Consider the following 22106-nt stretch of genomic DNA (forward strand, 5'->3'; position numbering starts at 1 on the left):
ACCTGGGCTCGGGCCAGGCCGCTCCTTCTTTGGTCAGCTCAGGGGACCCGGGCTGGGGCCCAGGCCGCGGGCCGGCTGGGGGAGGGGGCTCTAGTGCCCAACACCCAAATATGGCTCGAAAAGGGGAGCGACATTCCTGCGGGGCGGCGCGGGGGGGCGGCGCCCGCGGGCTATATAAAACCTGAACGCGAGGACCAGCGGCCACCGCAGCGGACACAGCCGAGAGAAGCCTCGCTTCCCTCCCGCGGCGACCGGGGCCCGAGCCGGAGAGCAACAGGTGTAGCCACCCGCCCAGGTAGGGCGGGAGTGGGGGAGGGGACGGGGACAGGAGAACAGTAGGACAGCGGGACAAGGTGACAGGGCACCACCGAGGGGAGCCTGGAGAACTCCGGGGTAGAACCCAACCGACTCGTTTGATCAGCCCCAAGGCCTACTTTCTGCCCTCCTGCGTCTTGGTCCTCAGAGCCACACGCGCTTTATAGAGGAGACACGACACAATCAGTTTTGGGAAATGTCTCCCAATTTATCCCCAGCCCCTTTGGGCTCCGCTACCTGGCGGCTTAGCGTGTGCCAGGTAGATTAAAGGTTTTGCTTTAGTCGTCCCAAGGGCAATACCTCCCCAACGAACCTCCCCCGAAGATCATCAGGAGCCACTATTCTCTGGGTTGGCCAGCAGGCGAAAAGGTGCCTCTGTTCTGAGCCTGGAATGTCAAGAGGGTCCGGAATGGGCCATTCCTTCCGGGATGGAGCACCAAGGCCCCTCCCACGGCCATGTCTTTGCCCCCGCACCCGCACCCGCAAGCTTGCGCAGCGAGCAGGTATCGCCGGCCCTAACCTCCTAGGCGAGGCCGCGGAGGCGCGGAGAGGGTGGGCGCCAGCGCCTGGCTCTAGCCGCGGGTAGGCTGCAGGAAGGCAGAGAAGTCTCGGCGGACCCTGGGCCGGGGCTCCCGGGGTGGAGAAATCCTCCGTGTGGTCGCGACGACGCGACGACGACCCTGTGCCCCTCTCCCTCTCAGGGCAGCGCAGCCCTGAGCCTGGGGAGCGAAGTTCGGGACGGGTCCCTTCGGCGGCTCCCCTGGCGGGCTCCGCGCCGTTCCCGGCTGGGGGCGTCCGTCGGTCCCCGGGAAGGGAGGGCTCTCGGGCCAGCGCGGCCGCTGTGCTGACGCGCCGTGTGTCTCCACGGCCTTGCTGTCCTTTGCAGAAACCAGACACCATGTGTGACGAAGACGAGACCACCGCCCTCGTGTGCGACAATGGCTCCGGCCTGGTGAAAGCCGGCTTCGCGGGCGACGACGCCCCTAGGGCCGTGTTCCCTTCCATCGTGGGCCGCCCTCGCCACCAGGTCAGGCTGCCGCCCGGCGGACCAAGCCGGGTCGGGGTCCCCGTGGAGCCGGGCCCCGGGCCACTGTGAGCCGCGGTAACGTGCGCGTGGTGTCTCCGCTCCGCAGGGCGTCATGGTGGGCATGGGTCAGAAAGACTCCTACGTGGGCGACGAGGCTCAGAGCAAGAGAGGTATCCTGACCCTGAAGTACCCCATCGAGCACGGCATCATCACCAACTGGGACGACATGGAGAAGATCTGGCACCACACTTTCTACAACGAGCTCCGCGTGGCCCCCGAGGAGCACCCCACCCTGCTCACCGAGGCCCCCCTCAACCCCAAGGCCAACCGCGAGAAGATGACCCAGATCATGTTTGAGACCTTCAACGTGCCCGCCATGTACGTGGCCATCCAGGCCGTGCTGTCCCTCTACGCCTCCGGCCGTACCACCGGTGAGTGCGCGCGCCCGCGGCCCCAACCCCCGCTCCCGCCCGCGGCCAGCGCCGGCCGGGGGGCGCCCGCTCACTCGCCGCCCTGTCCCCCGCCCCGCCCCGCGCGCAGGCATCGTGCTCGACTCTGGCGACGGCGTCACCCACAACGTGCCCATCTATGAGGGCTACGCCCTGCCGCACGCCATCATGCGCCTGGACCTGGCCGGCCGCGACCTCACCGACTACCTGATGAAGATCCTCACTGAGCGTGGCTACTCCTTCGTGACCACAGGTGCGCGGCGCTCCGGGCACCCGGGGCGGGGTGGGTGGCGCGCGGGCCCCGGGGCCCTGCGCTGAGGGCTCCTCTCCTGCCCCCCGCCCCCCACAGCTGAGCGCGAGATCGTGCGCGACATCAAAGAGAAGCTGTGCTACGTGGCCCTGGACTTCGAGAACGAGATGGCGACGGCCGCGTCCTCCTCCTCCCTGGAGAAGAGCTACGAGCTGCCCGATGGACAGGTCATCACCATCGGTAACGAGCGCTTCCGCTGCCCGGAGACGCTCTTCCAGCCCTCCTTCATCGGTGAGTCCCGCTCGCGGGCCTCGCCAGCAGCCCTGGGGCCGCGCCGCCCAGCCCCGCCCGGCCCCCGGGTCGCCCCCCGCCGGCTCACGCTCCTCCCTGCGGCCCCCAGGCATGGAGTCGGCGGGCATCCATGAGACCACCTACAACAGCATCATGAAGTGCGACATCGACATCAGGAAGGACCTGTACGCCAACAACGTCATGTCGGGGGGCACCACCATGTACCCGGGTATCGCCGACCGCATGCAGAAGGAGATCACGGCGCTGGCCCCCAGCACCATGAAGATTAAGGTGGGCGGCGGCCCGCGCCCCCTGCCCGCGCGTGGGCTCAGGGCTGCGGCCTTCACCCTGCTGACGTGCCACTGTCTTTCAGATCATCGCCCCACCTGAGCGCAAGTACTCGGTGTGGATCGGCGGCTCCATCCTGGCCTCGCTGTCCACCTTCCAGCAGATGTGGATCACCAAGCAGGAGTACGACGAGGCCGGCCCCTCCATCGTCCACCGCAAATGCTTCTAGACCCCATTCCACCAACAGCGCTCGAATTCTCCTCAGGACGACAAATCGGCTCAGGTTGCAGGTGGCTGACCTCGAGCCACCGCGCAGCAACTTCGTCTCTAACAACTTGAGTTGCTGCAGCCGCAACGCGACACAATGTTTATAAAGTGTACATACATTAACTTATTTACCTCATTTTGTTATTTTTAAAACAAAGCCCTGTGGAAGGAAATGGAAAACTTGAAGCATTAAACTCAGCCATTCTGTCTGTTGCGTAAAGTTGTTTGTTGTGTTTACTTGCGGGGGGGGGGGAGGAAGAGGGGCCCCATCTTCTTGTGTCACTTTTCACAACACTCGGAATGAGTGCGCTCCGAGCCACACCATTAGTTAAGTCTTCCCATGCTCACGGTCCCTGCCCCCCTCCCCCCCATCAGATCCATTTCCAAACACTGGCAGGCCCGTCGAGGGCCCGACCTGGCCCTCCGGTGTGTGCTGAGGAAGCTCTCCCTCTCCAGGGCGCTGCACTGAGCCCCAGGCTCGAGGGGGGCCGCGGGCGGGTGGCTCTGGCCGGCCACCGATGCAGGCATCGGGCGCTGTCCGCGGTGCTGGCGCCCGAGAGCCGCTCCCCCTACGGCCGGTCGGGCATTCCCTTAAGGAAATCAGTATTCCCTCCTGAATCCCGAGATCTAACTGAAAGGGCTGTGTTCTGCATTTAATGAACCAGTTTTCATTTGTAAGTGAAGACAATCACTTCTCTTCGGACCGGGAAGTCCTTTGCTTCATGCCAAGGTGATGGTGGTATAAAAATGTGCCTCTTCCGGTGTGGGGCTGGGGAGGGGCCGCGCCCAGAGGTGGGAGGAGGGTGAGGAAGGGCCAGATGAGCGGCCCAGAAAGGACAGCATATGCTGGGCATGCACAGACACCGAGGGCAGCCCAACAAGGAGGTGTCTGCAGGGAGTGGAGCTGAGACTGGCACTGGAAGAAGAGGGGTAGCCAAGGGAGGAGGAACACCACCCCCTCCTTTCCACCACTGGCCATATTCTAAAGACACAAAATATACTAACAGAGGTGGAATTTCTATGGGAGCGCACAGTACCTACTTGTTTAAAAGCTAGCTTAATGTTTTCTAGTCAAGATGACCAAGGACAGTGGTACCTGAATAAAATAGATTCTGACTCAAAGAAGGTAATAAGTTTGTAAGTAGAATCAACAATATGCAATGTTATAAGCCACATAGCCATATGTTTATTCATTGTCTCCTTTTATGGCCTATTGAAAAGTTTCTGAAATCCTTGAGGCCTCTAATGTGGGAATACTGCCAAACCCAGATATCAAGAAAATCAGTAATTCAGTAGAATTTAAAATTTTAATAAAACAAGTCTATGATGCCATGTATTATTGCCCCATGAAAGGTGGATAAATGTTAAAAATGGCCCAAGTTCTAGTCTCTTGGAGGAATCTAGGTTTTATTGATAATGACAAGTATACATAGGCATATCTAAGCAAATCACACCCACGTACACACAGACTGAATAATTCATGTAGCCAGAAGCCTGGAAAAATGTCAGAGTTACATGAGTTAACTAATTGTCATGTTAAGAGTTTTCTAACCAAAACCCAAAATCACTTAAGTATTTCAGTAAGGTAGGTAAGGAGATAATGACCCATTTCTCCTGTGATCATAATCATTACATGACTCATGGTCATTTAGAACTCACAGAAGTTTTCAGTATAATCTGGTAGCCTTTCCTTGTGCACTACCTTTGATACTGCTCGTCTACTGAAAAAATGTGCAAATATTATTAATTGTGTGGTTTCACTGGGAATGTGCCAAATCTAAAAATTACTTTCCTTACCAACACGTCTCTAAAAACAACAACAACAACAACAAAACATCACACCTTTTATTAGTGTTCTGTTAGCTTTCCTGCTTTCCTATTAGGTCATGATTATAGGTATTTGGTAAATTGTATTACCTATATTTGTCCTGAAATAGGATGTTGGGTGTGGTAAAGAACGAGTCGTTTGAAAATGTGTATCTAGAGCATATACAAATGTTTGTGCTGGGTGAGAGGAGAAAAACTGAGTCCAGCAGCTCTAAGAGTGTTTGTAGTAAGAGGAATCAAGAAGTCCCTGTGTGGTGGCAGTGGAGCAAATAATGTTACATCCGATTCCCCAACTGAACAGCCATCTCAGAGAATCAGTTTTTGGAGCAGTGATAGAATTGAAAACAACAAACCTCCCCCCCCCCCGCCCCCCATTGCTTATGGTGTGTTTCCTTAGACGTGGCAGTGGGACTTATCAGGGATCTTATTTCCTTCTCACAAAAGCTTATGAAGTCGCCACCAATTTGTTTTCACTAAATCTATATGACTAGTGTTCAGTTGAGGAAAGAAGGATTAGAGAAGAACATGAGAAGAGAGAATGTGTCAGGATTAAAAAGGATTAAGGTTGAGTGGGAGAAAGGAAAGGACCCCATACCACAGTACACCCTAGGCTCCATCATTTAAACCTTTGGAAGTTCAAATTGGACCATCGAGTATCAAGGTGCCTCCCAGCTGCATCTGTCCCCTGACCTATTACCCCAGATGTGGTAGAACCCACAAAAGGTTAATGAAATATTTTGTTGCCCACGTACCATGTGTAAGGGGTACAGAGAGGGCTAAGAGCTTGGTGCCATGATCCCCAATATCACCGGGCACTTATGCCTTGACTCTGATTACCACAAAGCCTATCGGAGCTCCTAGAGGCGGGGCGCACTCTGCACTGTGAACCATTCGATGCTGTGGACACAGTGGCTGTTTTGTAGCCTGTTCAGCAACCTGCCACTATGAGGCTGGCTCCCTCCCGTTGTTTTCTGACAAGGCTCCATGGGCTCCAAATATTGGTTCTTATGGGGAAACACATCCCTCATTGTGCTCAAGAGGGTCTGCCCTGCCTCTGGTGCTGGGGACACAGAGTAGCACTGCCTCTTACCGGGTAGTGCCTCAGCCCCGAGGACTGGAGGTGGAAATGGGCTCATGCCACAGAACGGCACTGCCATGTGGGCATCGGCTTACCTACCTGACTGCCTCCTTCTCCTCTTTGTCTCATTTCTGTCACTTCCATTTCCTTTCTGTCCTGTACTGTCATTTGGAAGGCATCCATTTCAGCACCATTGATATGTCATAGTTCTAAACCTCATCACTGTGCAGAGTTGCTGGTGACTAGAGCTGGTCTCAGGAATGGCAGATTCTTTGTATCATGGGCCAAGGGGCAGCCATAATACCCTTGGATCCTTATGCTACCACATCTTCTCTTCTTTCCTTCATGGCACCTGTATGAGGATCCTGTGGTTGCTGTAACAAATTACCACAAAGCAGGTGGTTTAAAACAACAGGAGCTAACTTTTTCACAGTTCTGGAGGCTACAAGGCCAAGACCAAGGTGGTGGTGGGATTGGTGTCTTCTGAGGCCTCTCTCCTTGGCTTATAGATGGCTATCTTCTCCCTGTGTCCTCACTTTGTCTTCCATCTTTCCATGTCTGGGTCCAAATTTCCTCCTTATAGAACATCAGTCTTGCTGGATTTAGTGCCCACCCTAATGACTTCATTTCAATTTAATTACCTCGTTATAGACACCGCCTCTGAATACAGTCACATTCAGAGGTACTGGGTGTCAGGAGTTCAACATATGAATGGGGGAGGTTTGCACAATTCAGCCTCAAATAGGGGCAGCAAATTGGCCCACTATAGTACCTAAGAAGCCCTATAACAACTCATTTGTATTAACATTAGCAGTTCATTTTAATAAGTCATGAATCTCTTACGTTAATATTTTGTCTATGCTATATGAAGCACTCTCACATACATGAACTGATTTTAACTTACAAGGTAGCTAGGATAGAGACTATTATGCCACTTTTATAAATGATAAAACTGAGACTTCAAGATTGAATGACTTGCCCAAGTTTATAAATTAGGAAAAGTGGTAGAGCAAAGACTTGAACCTGGAACTCTTGACTCTATTCTTTTATTTTCAACCTTGGTATGTCCTTATACTTTATATGTATTTCTTATAAGCAGCATGTGATTAAATATGCAGGATATTTTCCAGCAGGATAATTTTGTCTTTTAATCAAAACACTTGGTCCATGTATATTTGATGTAATCACTGACGTATTTGGATTGAATCGATGATTTAACCAGTGGGGAGCCTGCCATGGGGCTCAATCTCACGACCCTGAGACCATGACCTCAGCCAAAATCAAGAGTTGGACACACAGGTGAGTGAGCCACCCACGTGCCCCCATTCTATCTTTTTAAACCCCCAGATATTATCATTTGTTATACATCAGCCATGGCTTTAACCTCCTCAAGATACTATAATTGTTTTATACAGTTTAGATTTACTTGTATATTAACAATTTTCTTTGCCCATTTCTTGCTTTCTATGGATCCAAGTGGGATCATTTTTTGTTGCTGCTTGAGCACACAGTCTTTAGAATTTTTTTATGAGAATCTGTTGGTCGCAATATCTCTCAGTTTTTGTTTGTCTATGTATGTCTATTTCTCCTTCATTCTTGAGAGTATTTTTTCCTGAACCAGAATTCCTGGTTGACAGTTACTTCTTTCACCATATTGAAAATGACATTTCTCTATTTCCTGAGTGCTGTTGTTGCTGTTGAGATGTCAACAGTCAGCCTGGTTTTTTTTTTTTTTTAATTTTTTTATTTATTCATGAGAGGCACAGAGAGAGAGAGAGAGGCAGAGGGAGAAGCAGACTCCCTGCTGAGCAGGGAGCCCGATGTGGGACTCCATCCCAGGACCCTGGGATCATGACCTGAGCTGAAGGCAGACGCTTAACCATCTGAGCCACCCAGGTGCCCCAGCCTGGTATTTCTTTGAGGCAATCTGTATTTCTCTCTCCCCACCTCTCAGCTTTTTTTTTTTTTTTTTTTTAAGGTTTCTCTTTGCCTTTGATATTCTGCAGTTTCTCTGCGATGTATCTAATTGCGGGTTTCTTTTTTACTTATCTTCTTTGGAATTCATGAGCTTTTCGAATATGTGGATTGGTGTCTTTTCAACAGGTTTGGGAAATTATCAGCCATTATTTCTTCAAATACTGGCTCCAGTCCCATGTTTTCTTTCTTTTCATCCTGAAGAATTGACAAATTTGGCTTCACCAAAATTAAAATACTTGCTCATCAAAGGACATCATTAAAAAAAATGAATAATCAAGTCTAGTCCCGGGAGAAAATATTTGCAAAACATACCTGACAAAGGTTTGGTATCCAGGCTATATAAAGAATCCCTGCAATTCAATAACAAACAGATAAAAATGCAGTAAAATGGGCAAAATATTTTGAACAGACACTTCACAGAAGAAGATATGCAAATGGCCAGTAAGATAAGCACATGATCACACTTGTTAGGATGGCTATTGTCAAAAACAAACAAACAAACAAACAAAGAGAACAGAATAACAAGTGTTGGTGAGAATGTGGAGACATTGGAACTCTTGTACATTGCTGGTAGTAATGTAAAATGGTGTAGCCTTTGGGGAAAATATCATGGAAATTCCTAAAAAAAATTAAAGATAGAAGATATGATCCAGCAATTCTACTTCTGAGCACATACGAAAAGAAATACAAGCAGGGACTCAAAGAGGTATTTGCACAACCATGTTCATAGCAGCATGATTCACAATAATCAAAAAATTGAAGCAGCCCAAGTGTCCACTGATGGATGATAGGATAAACAAAATATGGTATATGTGAACAATGGGATATTATTCAACCTTAAAAGGGAAGGAAATTCTGACACACACTACAACATGGGTGAACTTTGAGGACATTACACTAAGTGAAATAAAACAGTCCTACAAAGGCAAATACTATATGATTCCACTTATATGATATACCTAGTGTAGTCAAATTCATAGAGGAAGAAAGTGAAAGGGTGGTTGCCAGAGGGTGGGAGGAGGAGGGAAAGAGGAGTTAGTTGTTTAATGGGCACAGAGTTTCAGTTGGGGAAGATGAAAGAGTTCTGGAGATGGATGGTGGTGATGGTTGCATGATAAAGTGAATGAACTTAATGCCGCAGAACAGATGGTTAGAACAACAAATTTTATGTTATGTATATTTTACCCCAATTTTAAGAAAAGATAAGCACACGAAAAAGTGCTCAATATTTTTAGTCATTAGAGAGAGACAAAATTAAAGAATGATCATATGCTACTATATACCTACTATTACAGCTAAAATTAAAAAGACTGACAACACCAGATGTTGACAAGCATATGGAGCAACTGGAATTTTCATACTCTGAGTGGGAATACAAAATGGCACCATCACTTTGGAAAACATTTGGAAGTTTTTTATAAAACTAAACATACATCTGCTCTAATAACTGATAATTCTATTGCTAGGAATTTACCCACAAAGATTAAAAACATATATTCACGAAAGGACTTGTACAAGTATGCTAATAGCAGCTTTATTCATAATAGTAAAAACTGGAAACAGCAAGGTGCCTGGGTGGCTCAGCTGTTTAGGCCTCTGACTCTTGACCTCAGCTCAAGTCTTGATCTCAAGGTCATGAGTTCTAGCCCCATGTTGGGCTCCTTGACCAGCATGGAGCCTACTTAAAACAAAAAACAGAAAAAACTGGAAACAGCTCAGGTATCCACCAGTAGGAAAATAAGTAAGTTGCATATAGTCATATAATGGAATACTATTCAGCAATAGAAAGGAGCAAACTACAGATACACACAACATGAATGGATCTCAAAAACATGCTGAGTGAAAGAAAATGTACACAGAAGCCTATATATGTAATATTCCATTTATATGTTATTTGAGAACAAGCAAAACTAGTCGATGATATAGAAAAAAACAGAACAGGGCACCTGGGTGGCTCAGTGGGTTGAGCGTCTGCCTTCGGCTTAGGTCATGATCCTGGGGTCCTGGGATCAACTCCCAGGTTGGGCTCCCTGCTCACTGGGGAGTCTGCTTCTTCCTCTACCCCGCCCCCCTGCTTGTGATCTTTCTCTCTCTCTCGGATAAATAAATAAAATCTAAAAAAAAATTTTTTCTTAAAAAAAAACCCAACAGAACAGTGGTTGTCTCTGGGGAATGGGGTAGAGATTGAGAAGTGGCATTTGGGAAATTTTTGGGGTGATAGAAATGGTCTATATTCAGATAAATATAAATTCTGTCAAACAGATCAAGTTCAGTGAGCATACAATTAAGCTCTGTGTATTTCATTCAATGCACATTTTAATCAAAAGAAAAAATTGCAAGCAAAAATAGAATATCAGAACTTTTTTTTTTTAAAAGTAATCTCTATGCCCAACATGGGGCTCAAACTCATGACCCTGAGATCAAGAGTCACACGCTAGGGCACCTGGGTGCACAGTTGGTTAAGTGACTGACTCTTGATTTTGGTTCAGGTGGTGATCTCAGGGTTGTGATGTCAGGATTGAGATCTCAGGGTCATGAGATCAAGTCCTGTGTCAGGCTCCATGCAGTGTGAAGTCTGCTTGAGACTCTCTCTGCCCCTCTTCTCTGTGCATTCTCATTCTCTCTCTCTCTCTGAAATAAATAAATGAATCTTAAGGAAAAAAAAAAAAGAGTCGCATGCTCTACTGACTGAGCCAGTCAGATGCCCCAGAATATCAGATATGCTCTACATTAAAAATTTTTCATTACTTTTCATTTTAGGGAGTTTATCTGAATTGCATTGTGGGCAATTCCTCTAATTGATCATCCAATCTACTAATTCTTCCTTTACTTAATCTATCATTAAGCTCTTTTGTGGACTTTTAAGTTTCTGTTATTAATTTTTTCCCTTATAGAAATTTTTAGATATTCCGTTTTGTTTTTTTCCAAATCAACAAGGTCATGTTTTTATACTTTCTGTTCCCAGTGGATATTTGTTAGCTTTTCTCTTACTTCCTTAATAAAGCATCCAAAGGTGTTTTTTTTTTTTAAGATTTTATTTATTTTTTTGAGAGAGAATGAGAGAGAGAGGGAGAACAAGCGGGGGGGAGGGGCAGAGAGAGAGGGAGAAGCAGGCTCCCCGCTGAGCAGGGAGCCTGATGCAGGACTCGATCCCAGGACCCTGAGATCATGACCTGAGCCGAAGGCAGACGCTTAACTGACTGAGCCACCCAGATGCCCCTGCATCCAAAGGTTTTTTGTTTTTGTTTTTGTTTTTTTTAACAATGTGGACCTAACAATCCCAGTAACTGGAGTCTTCGAGTTTGTGTTACCTGTTGTTTGGGTTCTTGTTCATACCACCTTGTTTCCATGTGTTTCCTTGTTGACAGTGTCATGTTCACCGTCCTTGAAGAATCACTTGTAGAACACTTGGAAACCTAGAATACAAGTGCCTGTCTCCAGAAAGGATTTGTATTTGCTTGTGCCAGGGATCTCCTAGGATACAACTAATCTGAAACGATGATAAACTTCACAGCCTGAGGTCTCTGGGTCCTCCCAGGTGATACAAATCGGGACCGCAGGTACCTGTGAGGACCCAGCCATGGTCACAGTTTCTCGAATATCTCCCCCCCCACACCAACACCGCCACCATGTGCTCTGGGTCCAGGCAACTGACCTTTCAGACGCTTGCGTGTCAGCGTGGGGTGGGGTTTACTTCTGGTTCACTCCTTCCCTCTTCCCCTGTGGGCTAGGCCTTCAGCTTCAGGTAGGAAGGCCCCAAGCTTTACAAAGTTGTTAACCCCCAAGTGTAAGGAAATCTAGATAAGCAAACACTCTCAGGGCAAGAGCTGTTCCTAGAATTACTGCACTTCTGGCTTCCCTTAGATTTGGGCCCTAGTAGTGCTTTAGTATCTTGTCAACTCTTCAGTGCCTGTAAGATTTTTAAAATACTTTATCTGGCTTCTTAAAAGTTGTTTTCAACAGGAGTGTTGATTCTGAGAATTTAGCGTGCCATATTCTCTAAAAATAGAATTCCACATCTCTTACTTCTCAGGCTTGGCTTGAGCCACCTCTGAAGAACAGCACAAATCTCCTATGTAGTCTTCAGGAATTTTGCCCCCAATTCTGCTGCCTTCTTTTAAAGCTTTTTTATTTTTTCCTCTGGGTCTAAAAATGCTCTGGGTCTGAAATATTCCCCAGGCTGACAGGTTACCAGCTGGGAGGTGCCTGGAGCCCTGGCAGCCCAATGCTAATGTGCCATGTGTCAACAGGGATCAGTTGAACCATGAAAAAAAAAAAAATGAAGGGCAAAAGAGACAAAGGAACTGGGTCAAAGTGATAAGTCGCCCCACAACTTCTGCAAGTGAGTGGATGGGTGATTTTTTTCTGCCTTTTTTATACCTCAATATTTCTTCCAACTTTATTTTTCTTCAAGAAACATGTATTATGTTAATATTAAAAATAGTCAAGTGAAAAATGGGAGAAAAAAAGTCCAGAAGAGAGGAGGCCTCAGTAGTCCAAGGGGGGGAGGGGGGGCTGGATGGTATTTCCAAGCAGCGGGGACGGGTTTGGGCAGAGCCACTCACAAGCCGCCTGGTGGCCAGAGGCTGGGCTCCTGAGACAGACGGAGGAGCCCGGGGGTTTGGGCTGGGCAGGGCATCAGAGGACCACTGTGTCCTGCATGGTCCCCAGGGGGCAGCAGCTGAAAAGAGGACAACTTGCTCCTCTCATTCCCCTGCACTGAGCTCCAGAGCAGTCCTGGGGGAGCTGGGCAGACAGCAGTGAGGGAAGAGTCTCCGGGGTTCCAGAGACTGCCTTCTGGTCCTGGCTCCGTCTCTAGCAGGAGTGGGGAGAGCCGCCGTGGCTGCTGGCCCCTCATTCCTCTGACAGCGTCAGGAGCAGGACAAGCTGGTGAGCGAGCAGAACGGGGACAGGCAGTGCCGCTGAAGAGCGTCTCCACGCCCAGGTTCCCTGCAAATTCCACCGAGGCCCCGGTTCACGCTTGGCCCTTCCTAAGCCAGAGTGCTCTGAGTTCTCCCCTCCCTCCGGCCCTCCCCTCCTGTCCATTCCACAACGCGTAGTTGCCCAGTATCTCTTCCACTGTAGGCACCGAGAGGGAATCGCTTGACTGTACTTGAACTTCTTCAGTAAATGCTTAAAAGGGATGCCTCGTATCCTCCACATCTATCTCTGGAAGGTTCTCTGGAACCTGGGTTTTTCTCTGCTTTTTTTAAATTAACATATAATGTATTTTTTGTTTCAGAGGTACAGGTCTATGATTCATCAGTCTTACACAATTCACAGCACAAACCATAGCACACACCCTCCCCAGTGTCCATCACCCAGCCACCCCATCCCTCCCACCACCCCCCTTGGGTTTTCCTCCACTTTCTGTTTCAGACTTCCAGAGTGCAGGGCGGAGCAGGCAGGTGGAGGGCAGGGCTGCAGGGGTAGGGCCAGGCCCAGGCAGGACGTGTGCTCAAACCGCCAGGGACACAGAGGCTGAACCTGCCTGCCCGGCTCTGCCTCCCGACGGGGGCCCCGTATTTCTTCTTGCACCACACTGGCACTGGAGGCCAGGAATCTGAAAGCCAGGGCCTCGGCACCTCTGAGACTTCGGGACTTCACCGGGAAGCCACAGTCTGGCCTGGACCGGGATGAGGGTGGGCGCTGTCCTCACAGCGGGCTTTCTCTCTTCTTTCCCTGCCCCCTGGGTGCCCCCTTGCCGCACCCTCACCCCAGCCCTGTGCCAAGTGGCTGCATTTTTTCCAAAGGGCAACGTGGACACTGCGAGGCAAACATTTCTCGAGGCCACGGGAGGATACAGGGTCATGGTTCACAGCCAGGGAAGTATCTTTTTCCTCCACCCGACTTCCTGGTTGTCCAAGGATACAGGCGTGGGGGCTATCCTTTTCATAAGTCTGAGAAGTCAAGACATCCAAAATCTAGTCCCCTCATTTTCCAGAAGGATCCAGAACCCTGTAATTCCACTATTAGTTGCTTATTGGCACACCCACCAGTCAGCAGTTAATTTGTGATTCATTCAACCAACATTTACTGAGCATTTACTATGCACCGGGCACTGTGCTAGGAGATAAAAGGGTGAGCCCAAAGGCTCAGGGTCTCAGCGCTCAGGGGGCTCACAGTATCAGGGCGAGGGGAGACATGTTAGCACAAAGCAATGTAACTCTGTAAATCTGGCTCATGCTGACAGCATAGGAGAAGTCAAGGGCCACAGAGGGGTTCGATGAGCAAGGGCAGGTTGAGGTGCCTCCGAAGGGTCACTAGAACTCAGCAGGTGAAGTGCGAAGGAACAGCTCCTCCATGACAGGGCTGGGGTTGAAGGTGGGGGCCCCCAGCCCGGAGGACAGGTAGCTGCAGCTGGGGGGTGCAGAAGGAGCCACACCCGGCTTGAGCAGACCCTCCATGGCAGAGGATATATTTTTTCTTTACTCTAAGAGTGATGGAAAGCTATTGAACCATTTTAGGCAGAGAGAGAGAGAGGGAGAGACAGAGAGCCTGGCATCACAGGGGGCAGGGGGAAAGACTGCATGACAACTCTCAGGCCTCTGACTCACATTAGCATGCTCGCTGAGACAGGGGAGCTAGTGAGCTGTGGCGGGTGTGGGACCCCGGGCAGATTGGCAGTGCCGGAGAAGGAGCTGGGGGTGGGGAGGGGGCAACAGGCCTGGGCCCTGAGATGGGGGTGTGGCCTGGGCCTCTAGGATGGAGTGTGGCCTGGGCCTCTAGGATGGGGTGCTGCCTGGTCCCTGAGATGGGGGCCTGGGCTCTGAGATGGGGTGCTGCCTGGACCTTTAGGATGGGGTGCATCCTGGTCCCTGAGATGGGGGTGCGGCCTGGGCCCTGAGATGGGGTGCGGCCTGGGCTGCAGCCTTTCCACTTCCTCTCAGTCTATTCCCACCTTGGAGCTGGCCAGGAGGATCACTGGAACTGGAGTATTCTCTGCAGAAAACCCAGGAAGACCACAGGAGAATGAGAGTTTGTGCTATGTTGGCGTTTCCTCCCATCTCAGGCACGAAGGCTGGGGAATCTTAAATGGTGAGTGAGCCTTGGGGGAGCCTGCCTCAAATAGCCCTGCTTTATCCGGTGTCTGCTCGGAGGACCTGAGCTCTGGGCGCCGGGGAGGGGAGGGGAGGCGGGGGAGGAGAGAGGACGGAGGGGGAGGAGCAAGGTAGGGACTGGGCAGGGGAGGAAGAGGAGTTGGGAGAGCGGACGGGGGCCCGGGCAGAGGAGGAGGGGCGGAGGGGGAGGCCCGCCGCCGCCGGCCCCGCGGTGAGTCACGGTACCCGCTCCCGCCGCCTGCCTCTATTTTTGTATCAGCGCCTGCTCGTATCTGGCTCGCTGAGTAAGCCTCCCAACGGGTTGGGGGGGGGGGGTCTGATGGCCGAGGATGAGGACCGAGGGAATATTGGAGAAGTCGCAATAGGAATTACGAAGCGATCCCTCTGTCTTGCTAGGAGAGCTTCGCCTTTTTAGTAAGCAGGCGCTCGGAGCCGCCGCGGCCCCGGGAGGGAAGGCTCGCCAGGCCCCGGGCGGCCGCCGCACCGATGATCCCGGGTCCGGCGCCCCGAGCGGCCGCCTGGGCTTCGGCAGCGGGCGTGGCGGCGGCTGCGGGAGGGGCTTGAGAGGCTGTGCCGAAAGGCACTTGACTGTGAGCCCCGGCAGAATAGGGCTCCTCAGCGGCCGGCGGCCAGGCTGCCGACCTCGCCGGGCCGCAGCGGGATCGCAGCCGGTCACAGACAAACGCCCGAGCCCGGGGCTGGAGGTCAGATCTACGGCCGGTTACCCTGTGCAAGTCATTCCGTTTCTCTGAGGCTCCATCCCCTCATCTGTGAAACGGGGGTGGTGTGCCCAGCCTTGCAGGGTTGGAGGATGACAGCAGAGTGACCAGAGATCCCCAGTGTCACTGTCCGCTGTGCCGAGGGGGAGGCCGGTGGGCCCAGTCTTGAGAAGAGCTCCGCGCCCCAGTGCCTTCTAGAGAATGAGGGCTGCTTTTCTTTGATTTGCGGTGCGAACAACAGCCTTTCTGAGGCCACTGACAGGGGTCAAGGGCAAGGGGTGCGCTGCCATGTGGCTTTGAGCCTCCCTGGATTATCTTCCGTCTGGATAATCTCCAGGGTGAGAGTTGTTGAGCTATTTGAGCCCTGCCTTCTGAAGTTAACTTGTTTGCATGAGATCATGGGGTGAATACCCATCATGTCAATCCTGGTGCTTTACAGGTACTTGGAGGAGGAGAGTTAGGGTTTGCTCTTGCCGGGAGGAACTGGGTGAGCTGGGAGCCATGCATCCTTCTTGCCATGCTTTGCAAGGGGTGGACAGCCTGAACACACTCGAGCCCGTGTATCCCCAGGCTCCCAGCTCCTGGGCCTGGTGGAGAAGAGGCATGAGCATTTCTGGTCGCTCCATGGCAAGAATCCTCACATTCAGAGCAAGATCCTGGTGACCCAGGGCGCCAGGACCTGTCTGTGCACTGAGGCCTGGGACCACACAGGCTGAGCGCCAGACCCCAGCACAGCCCCGAGTGCCCTGAGGGCCATGCCTCCAGGAGCAGGTGCCTGGCCATGGGCACAGACCTCCCCTTTCTGGGGCCTCCCAGAACAGGCAGCTGTCCTCTCCTTCATACACTCTGCCTGACCCTAGAAGGAAACAGAGGGACACTGACAAGTGGCCTGGGTTTTTTTCCCCCTTTCTCCTTGCACAAGTAAGCACAGCTTTAAACTCAAACTTTAAAGCCAAGAGTGGCTCTGGGAGGCCCTGGGGGAGAGACAAGAGCTTCCAGACCATGTTGGGAACGCACAAGGGGCCAGCCAGGCTCAGTGCCCGTGCTGTCCTCTCCTGCCCTGCCCTCCCCTGTCCCCTACCTATCTGAGCCGAGGGTCCCATTCTCCTGGACAATGCCTTGGGTGCCTGGCTCGCCCATGTGCTCAAACTAGCGCGGCCCCCCCCCCCCCCCCCCCCGCCCCAAGCACCTGCACCTTTCCTGACAGGCATCTGATCCTTTCCCTTTCCTGTGTATTCTTAGTGGCCCCAGGGGGAAAGGCAGCCTGGCCTTGCATGGCTGGGACACCCCCCCCCCCAGTAACGTGGCCCCAGAGCCCACATGGTTCCTTCCCCCAGGGCTGGCTCGGTGAGGGTCTGCTGGTGGGGTCTCTGCCCTTCTTGAACCAGAGTCAGGGCATCTTCTTTTGTGGCCAAGGAGCAGCCTGCTCAGGAAGAAAGCTACAAGTGTTCCCATTCTGCAGGTTTGAAAGACAAGGCCGAGGGTTGATCACAAAGTCCCAGGCTGTTACTGCATCAGGACGCCTGCATCTCTAGCCTGTTACTTCTCCCAAGCCACGAGCCACGGAATGCCTGGGGAGCATGGTGGTGGGCTTGGTGGAGATGTCTAGGGCAGCCCTGGAAACGTGGAGCTGACGGGCCTCTTTGGGCGGAGGGTATTTCTCTCTTAGATCCCTTCAGGCAGAGTCAGCGTGCAGGACAAAGCCCACCGCCTTCCTTAAGCAGGTTTTGAACTGTTCCATCTTCCTAGCGGCCTCCGCTCACTCTATGCGCTGGATTTTCCATTTCGCAGGGCTCGCTACCCTCTGGGAGCTGGAGATGGCTCCGGAGCCTGCGGACAGGAAGGATGGTGTGGGGAGAGAACAGGCTTTCTGGGCCGGGCTCACTGACAGCTCACCCCACTTGCCTGCCACGGGCCACATGCCTGCCATTCCCCCTGGCGCTCTCATCCTCTCAATATAGGGTGCTTCTGGCACACTGGGCGGGGGCCGCCAGCCTCAGGGCCAGACACCCTGCTGCTGGAGGGCGAGGCCAGTGGGGACAGGCTAGGGCAGGCGTCAGCTTGCTCCCTCTCCTTGCATGGCCACGGCCTGCAGCCTGTCTTCTGATTTGTGTGTATTATTAGGTCCCAGGGACTCCGGCGGCTGTGGCGGAGCCACAGAGGGTAGGGCGCCACCCAGCCTGCCGAAGGAATTTATCCCCGAACCTGAGCTCTTCTGGGGGTCCTCCAGCCTGGCTGGGAAAGCAGGCCCCCCGCCTCTTCCAGGAGGGTTGAAGAAGTGCCTTGGGTACTTTTATCAGTGCCTTTTCTTGCTGTGCCCCCAACGGCCCCAGCGCGCATGGACCTGCTTTGCCCAGCTGCCCCCCCCCCGTTCCCCCCCCTCCGGCTTGTTTCGGTTCCAGAAATTAACCTAGTTTGCGGCTGATGGGGGCTTCATGGCCTTCTCTCCCCAGTAACATATGAGCATGTTTACTAGGGCGGTTAATGTCATGACAGCAGAGTTAATTTTGGAAATTGGGACCACACTGCCCTGGAGGTGCAGGCCGGGGCCCCTGGCAGGGCACCAAGTCCCCCTGGGCCCCCACACAGGGCCCTGAGCCGCCCAGCTTTGGGAGGGAGGGAGGCACGCGTGTTTGCTTTCGGCCCCAGCCCCACACGATCTGACAATGTCCGGCAGCCCGCAGAGAGGCTGAGCAGCTCTGCCACCAGGCGACGGGAAGTGACAGGCGTCTTTAGGCAGTGGGAGAAGAGGACAGGCGCCCCTCTCACTGGTGGCGTTTAGCCAGAGAGGAGCTGCCCTCCGCCTGGGCAGGGGCTCAGAGCCGAGGCCGGCCTCACGGCCTCACGCAGCTCTGGTTTGACTTTCCTTCCTTCCTTCTTTCCTCCCTTCCTCCCTCCCTCCCTCTTTCTTTCTTCCTTTCTCTTTCTTTCTTCCTTTTTCTTTCTTTCTTTCTTTCTTTCTTCCTGTCTGTCTTTCTTTCTGTCCTTCTTTCTTTTTGTCTTCCTCCCTCCCTCCCTCCCTCCCTCCCTTCGTTCCTTCCTTCCCTCCCCTCTCTCCCTCTTTCTTCCTTTCCTTTCTTTCTTCCTCTCTTTCTTTCTGTCCTTCTTTCTTTTTGTCTTCCTCCCTCCCGCCTCCCTCCCTCCCTCCCTTCCCTCCTCACTCCCTCCCTCGCTCTCTTTCTTTCTTCCTGTCCTTCTTTCTTTTTGTCTTCCTTCCTCCCTCCCTTTCCTCCTTCCTTCCTCCCTCCCTCCCTTCCTTCCTTCCTTCCATCCTTCCTTTCTTCCCTCCCTCCTTCCTTCCTTGACAAAGAGCTTCATTAACCTTCGTTTCAAACTTTATTCCCAGGCCTCTTCAGCTTAATGAGCTGCAGAGGATGAGTGGCCCATAAAGAAGGACGGGAAGCAGCTGACGTGTCCAAGGGGCTCCAGCTTAAGAACATTAGAGAGGTAGATTTTATCAGCTCCACGAACGGAGGAGTGAAGAGCAGTCACAGAACAAACTAGCAGCTCCCAGTCCCTCCTCTGTTTTGTCTTCTTCAGAAGTTGACACGATTCCGTTCACCTCATTCTCAGAAGGCTCACCGAACCTCACGGCCACCGCTCCGAAGCTTGGTTGGAATACACGCGGACAGTTGGTCACGGGGGGCGAATTCCCGAGAAGCCATAGGAGAAGCCACGTCTGCGGAGCTGGGGGGGATGTGGAGATGGGGACCCTGGGCCTGGACCCCTTGGCCCCCGTAGGATGCACGGGTGTGGGGCCGCTCTCCCCAGACAGCCAGGTCCCCCACAGCAGGACCCCATCGGGCCACTCTCACCGGGCGCTCTGCTCTGACAGCCTCGGGGTGCCCCCACCTCCGCCTGGGCTGTGCTCCCGGCCGGATGGCCTGGGATTCTCCTGACTTCACTCTGGGACAGTCCCTCCGTGACACAGTGCTCCCACCGCGGGCCTCATCTTCCACATCTGCAACACAAGGGGCAGAATCGTCACCTCCAGGGTCCCTCGCTGCCCAGAAGCTCTGCACTCCTGCCTACGATCGCTGTTATAGCTCGGGGACACACCAGGCTCCTGAGACGCGCCTCCCCGCAGAAGCTCTGTGCCCTCCCCGGCTTGCAGTGCCCCCGCCCCACAGCGAGTTCGTGCAGGGCTGGCCCCTGACTGTGGAGGGACTCCGGTGTCAGGCCAGCCTGTGCCCTGTGGGCGGGGGGAAGCCAGCTGCGGAGAAACTCCCCTCACATAGGGTCGGGGGCAGTAAATAAAGGGCAGGTTCGAGTCCTCAGCTGGAGCTATGGCCAGGAACTGGGGTGGAGGGAAGACGGGGGGCAGTGGCAGGAGTTCTGCAGGGTGGAGATGGCCCAGGCACTGCTTTTCAAGATGAGCTTAGACTTGGGAGAACTCTCCATTTCTCCACATCTTTAGTAAAGTCGGCCATACACAAAGAGCTGGGTCCGTTTGCTTCTGTGTTGAGAATTGTTTAGGTGGCCGTCAAAGCAGGTCTGCGACCAGCCTCGGTGGGCCTGGTGCAGGCCAGACGGGCCTGAGCGGAGAGGTAAGGCAGTGAGCGTTCGAGAATGCAGGCCTCGCACAGATTCGGCGTGACAATAACGTCAGAAGGAGAGCTTAATACTCGTGCTGCACTTCGAGACGTTTCCTGAGCAAGTAAGTGTGATGTGCGTGTTTGGTGCCTTCAGGATATATTATTTCAAAGCTCAATTAGAGTTGTTGGTTTTTTTTTAAACGCTTACTTTGGAAGAAATTTCGATTTGCAGAAAGGTTGCAGGGGAAGTACATAGAGCTTCTTTCTGTATATCCTGCCCCCTGCCCCCCTGTTGTTCCTATCTTCATATCCTTCATGTCCGCGAAGGAACCAGGCTTGGTGCGTCACTATCACCTAAACTCCAGAAGTTATTTGGGTTTTAGCCGTTTTCCCACGAATGCCCTCTCTCTGTCCCCGGATCCATCCAGGGCACCACGCTGCATCTAGTTACCATGTGTTCTTACTCTCATCTGGCCTGTGAGAGTTTCTCAAGTCCTTTCTGTTTTTTGTGGGGTTTTTTTGTTTTTTTGTTTTTTCCATGAGCTTGACAGTTTTGAGGAGTACTGGTCAGGTATTTTGTAGAAGGTCTCTCAATTTGGGTTTCTCTCATCTTTTTCTCACGATCAGACTGGGGTTATGGGTTCTTGGAAAGAATACTAAAGAGGCCAAGTGCCCTGCTCATCACATTATGTAGAAGGTTGCATGAGATGGTGTGCCACCCCTTCTGACATTTGTGCTCACCCTGTGGCTAAGGGGATGTCTGCCAGGTTTCTCCACCCTAACTTACTATTTTTTACTTTCCCTACAATATTTTTCAGAGCCCAGGCTTAGAGCTTAAAGGAGGGGGCTAAAGGTCCCCCCACACCCTGCAGCAGGGGGGGGGGTCTCTCCGTACATAGTTTAGAATCTTCCATAAGGCGGAACCACCTCTCTTCACCCGTTATTTTACTAATTCAGTCATCACTTACATATACACACTCTGGGTTATAATCCAATGTTATGTTATCTGTTTTCTTGTCAAATCATTCCAGCTTTGGCCATTAAGTGCTCTTTTCTTTGACATCACAATACTTTTGTTTATGGAGCACTTCCTTACTTTCTCCTACTGCAATATGCTCCAGGCGCGTGTTGTGTTTTCCCTGCCCTAGAAGCCATCACATCTCCAAGGAGTCCTGGTGCCTTTTATTGGACAATGATATTTAGAAACCAAGATCTGGGCCACTGGTGTGCTCATTGTTCCTGGGGTGTTCATTGTTGTTTCTAGGACCTCTTAGCAGGCAGAGCTAGGGAATAATGATGTGTATATTAACCCATGTATACATACATCTATAATTATCTCCATATATACATTTCCATATATGTTAAGTTAAACGTGAGTTCTTACCGGTAGTGGTACTAGCTCAGAGAAAAATACGAACATGAAAACAAGAATCTCCATTCCTGGGGTGTAGAGGGAGGATGTTGGATTTTCCACAGGATGGAATGAAGGTTCAAGCCTATCTTATTTCAATCTTAGGAGACCACAGGGCCCCAGCTGACATCTGGATGACAGAGAGGGCATTTCATTACTTTGCATTTTCACTTTTCAGCCAGTTGTCTGCCATTATATAGATACAGATGGAGACAGACTTAAATGACACATCCTCACATAAGGAAAAGGAAAACTCCCCCATTCCAGAGCCAGCTCTGTCAACGGTAGGAAGGCAGCGCTGTCCAAGCAGTTGGGTCTTTGTCTTCTGGGGCATGTCCTTCTCTCAACTCTCTCAACTTTTCCCCCTACTCTGCTGGTGGGGCCTTGAAACTTTAGATGCTGGCACCTTCAGCATCTTATGACCCTCGCTGGGTCTCAGAGCCCCCTTGCTTGTGTGGAGAAGTTCCACAAGGGTCACGAGAAACCCGGTCTTCACTCCTTGAGGAAAAAGCCAGTTCAGTCTGCCCCCAGCACAGTCTGGCCCAGGCAATGCTGGCTTTCTGGTTCCTCAGTCTGAAGGTGGCCGAGGCTTTACCGTTATGCTGAGGTCT

At 52.0% G+C, this 22106-nt stretch overlaps 1 protein-coding gene across 2 annotated transcripts; it reads left to right on the plus strand.

The window, feature by feature from the left end:
* The first annotated feature begins 208 nt into the window (after positions 1-208).
* Positions 209-3107, plus strand: ACTA1 (actin alpha 1, skeletal muscle). 2 transcript variants are annotated; one of them, XM_021692290.1, is made up of 7 exons: positions 209-295; positions 1202-1342; positions 1449-1773; positions 1883-2044; positions 2141-2332; positions 2442-2623; positions 2706-3107. In XM_021692290.1, the coding sequence occupies exons 2-7, from the start codon at positions 1214-1216 to the stop codon at positions 2847-2849; spliced, it is 1134 nt and encodes a 377-aa protein (XP_021547965.1). In that variant the 5' UTR covers positions 209-295; positions 1202-1213; the 3' UTR covers positions 2850-3107. The 2 variants fall into 2 exon arrangements, with proteins under 2 accessions (XP_021547965.1, XP_044771969.1); XM_044916034.1 differs by lacking the exon at positions 209-295 and having other exon boundaries at positions 1214-1342; positions 1578-1773.
* Positions 3108-22106: the final 18999 nt, after the last annotated feature.

Source organism: Neomonachus schauinslandi, chromosome 6, assembly GCF_002201575.2.
Source record: "Neomonachus schauinslandi chromosome 6, ASM220157v2, whole genome shotgun sequence".
Classification (NCBI taxonomy): domain Eukaryota; kingdom Metazoa; phylum Chordata; class Mammalia; order Carnivora; family Phocidae; genus Neomonachus; species Neomonachus schauinslandi.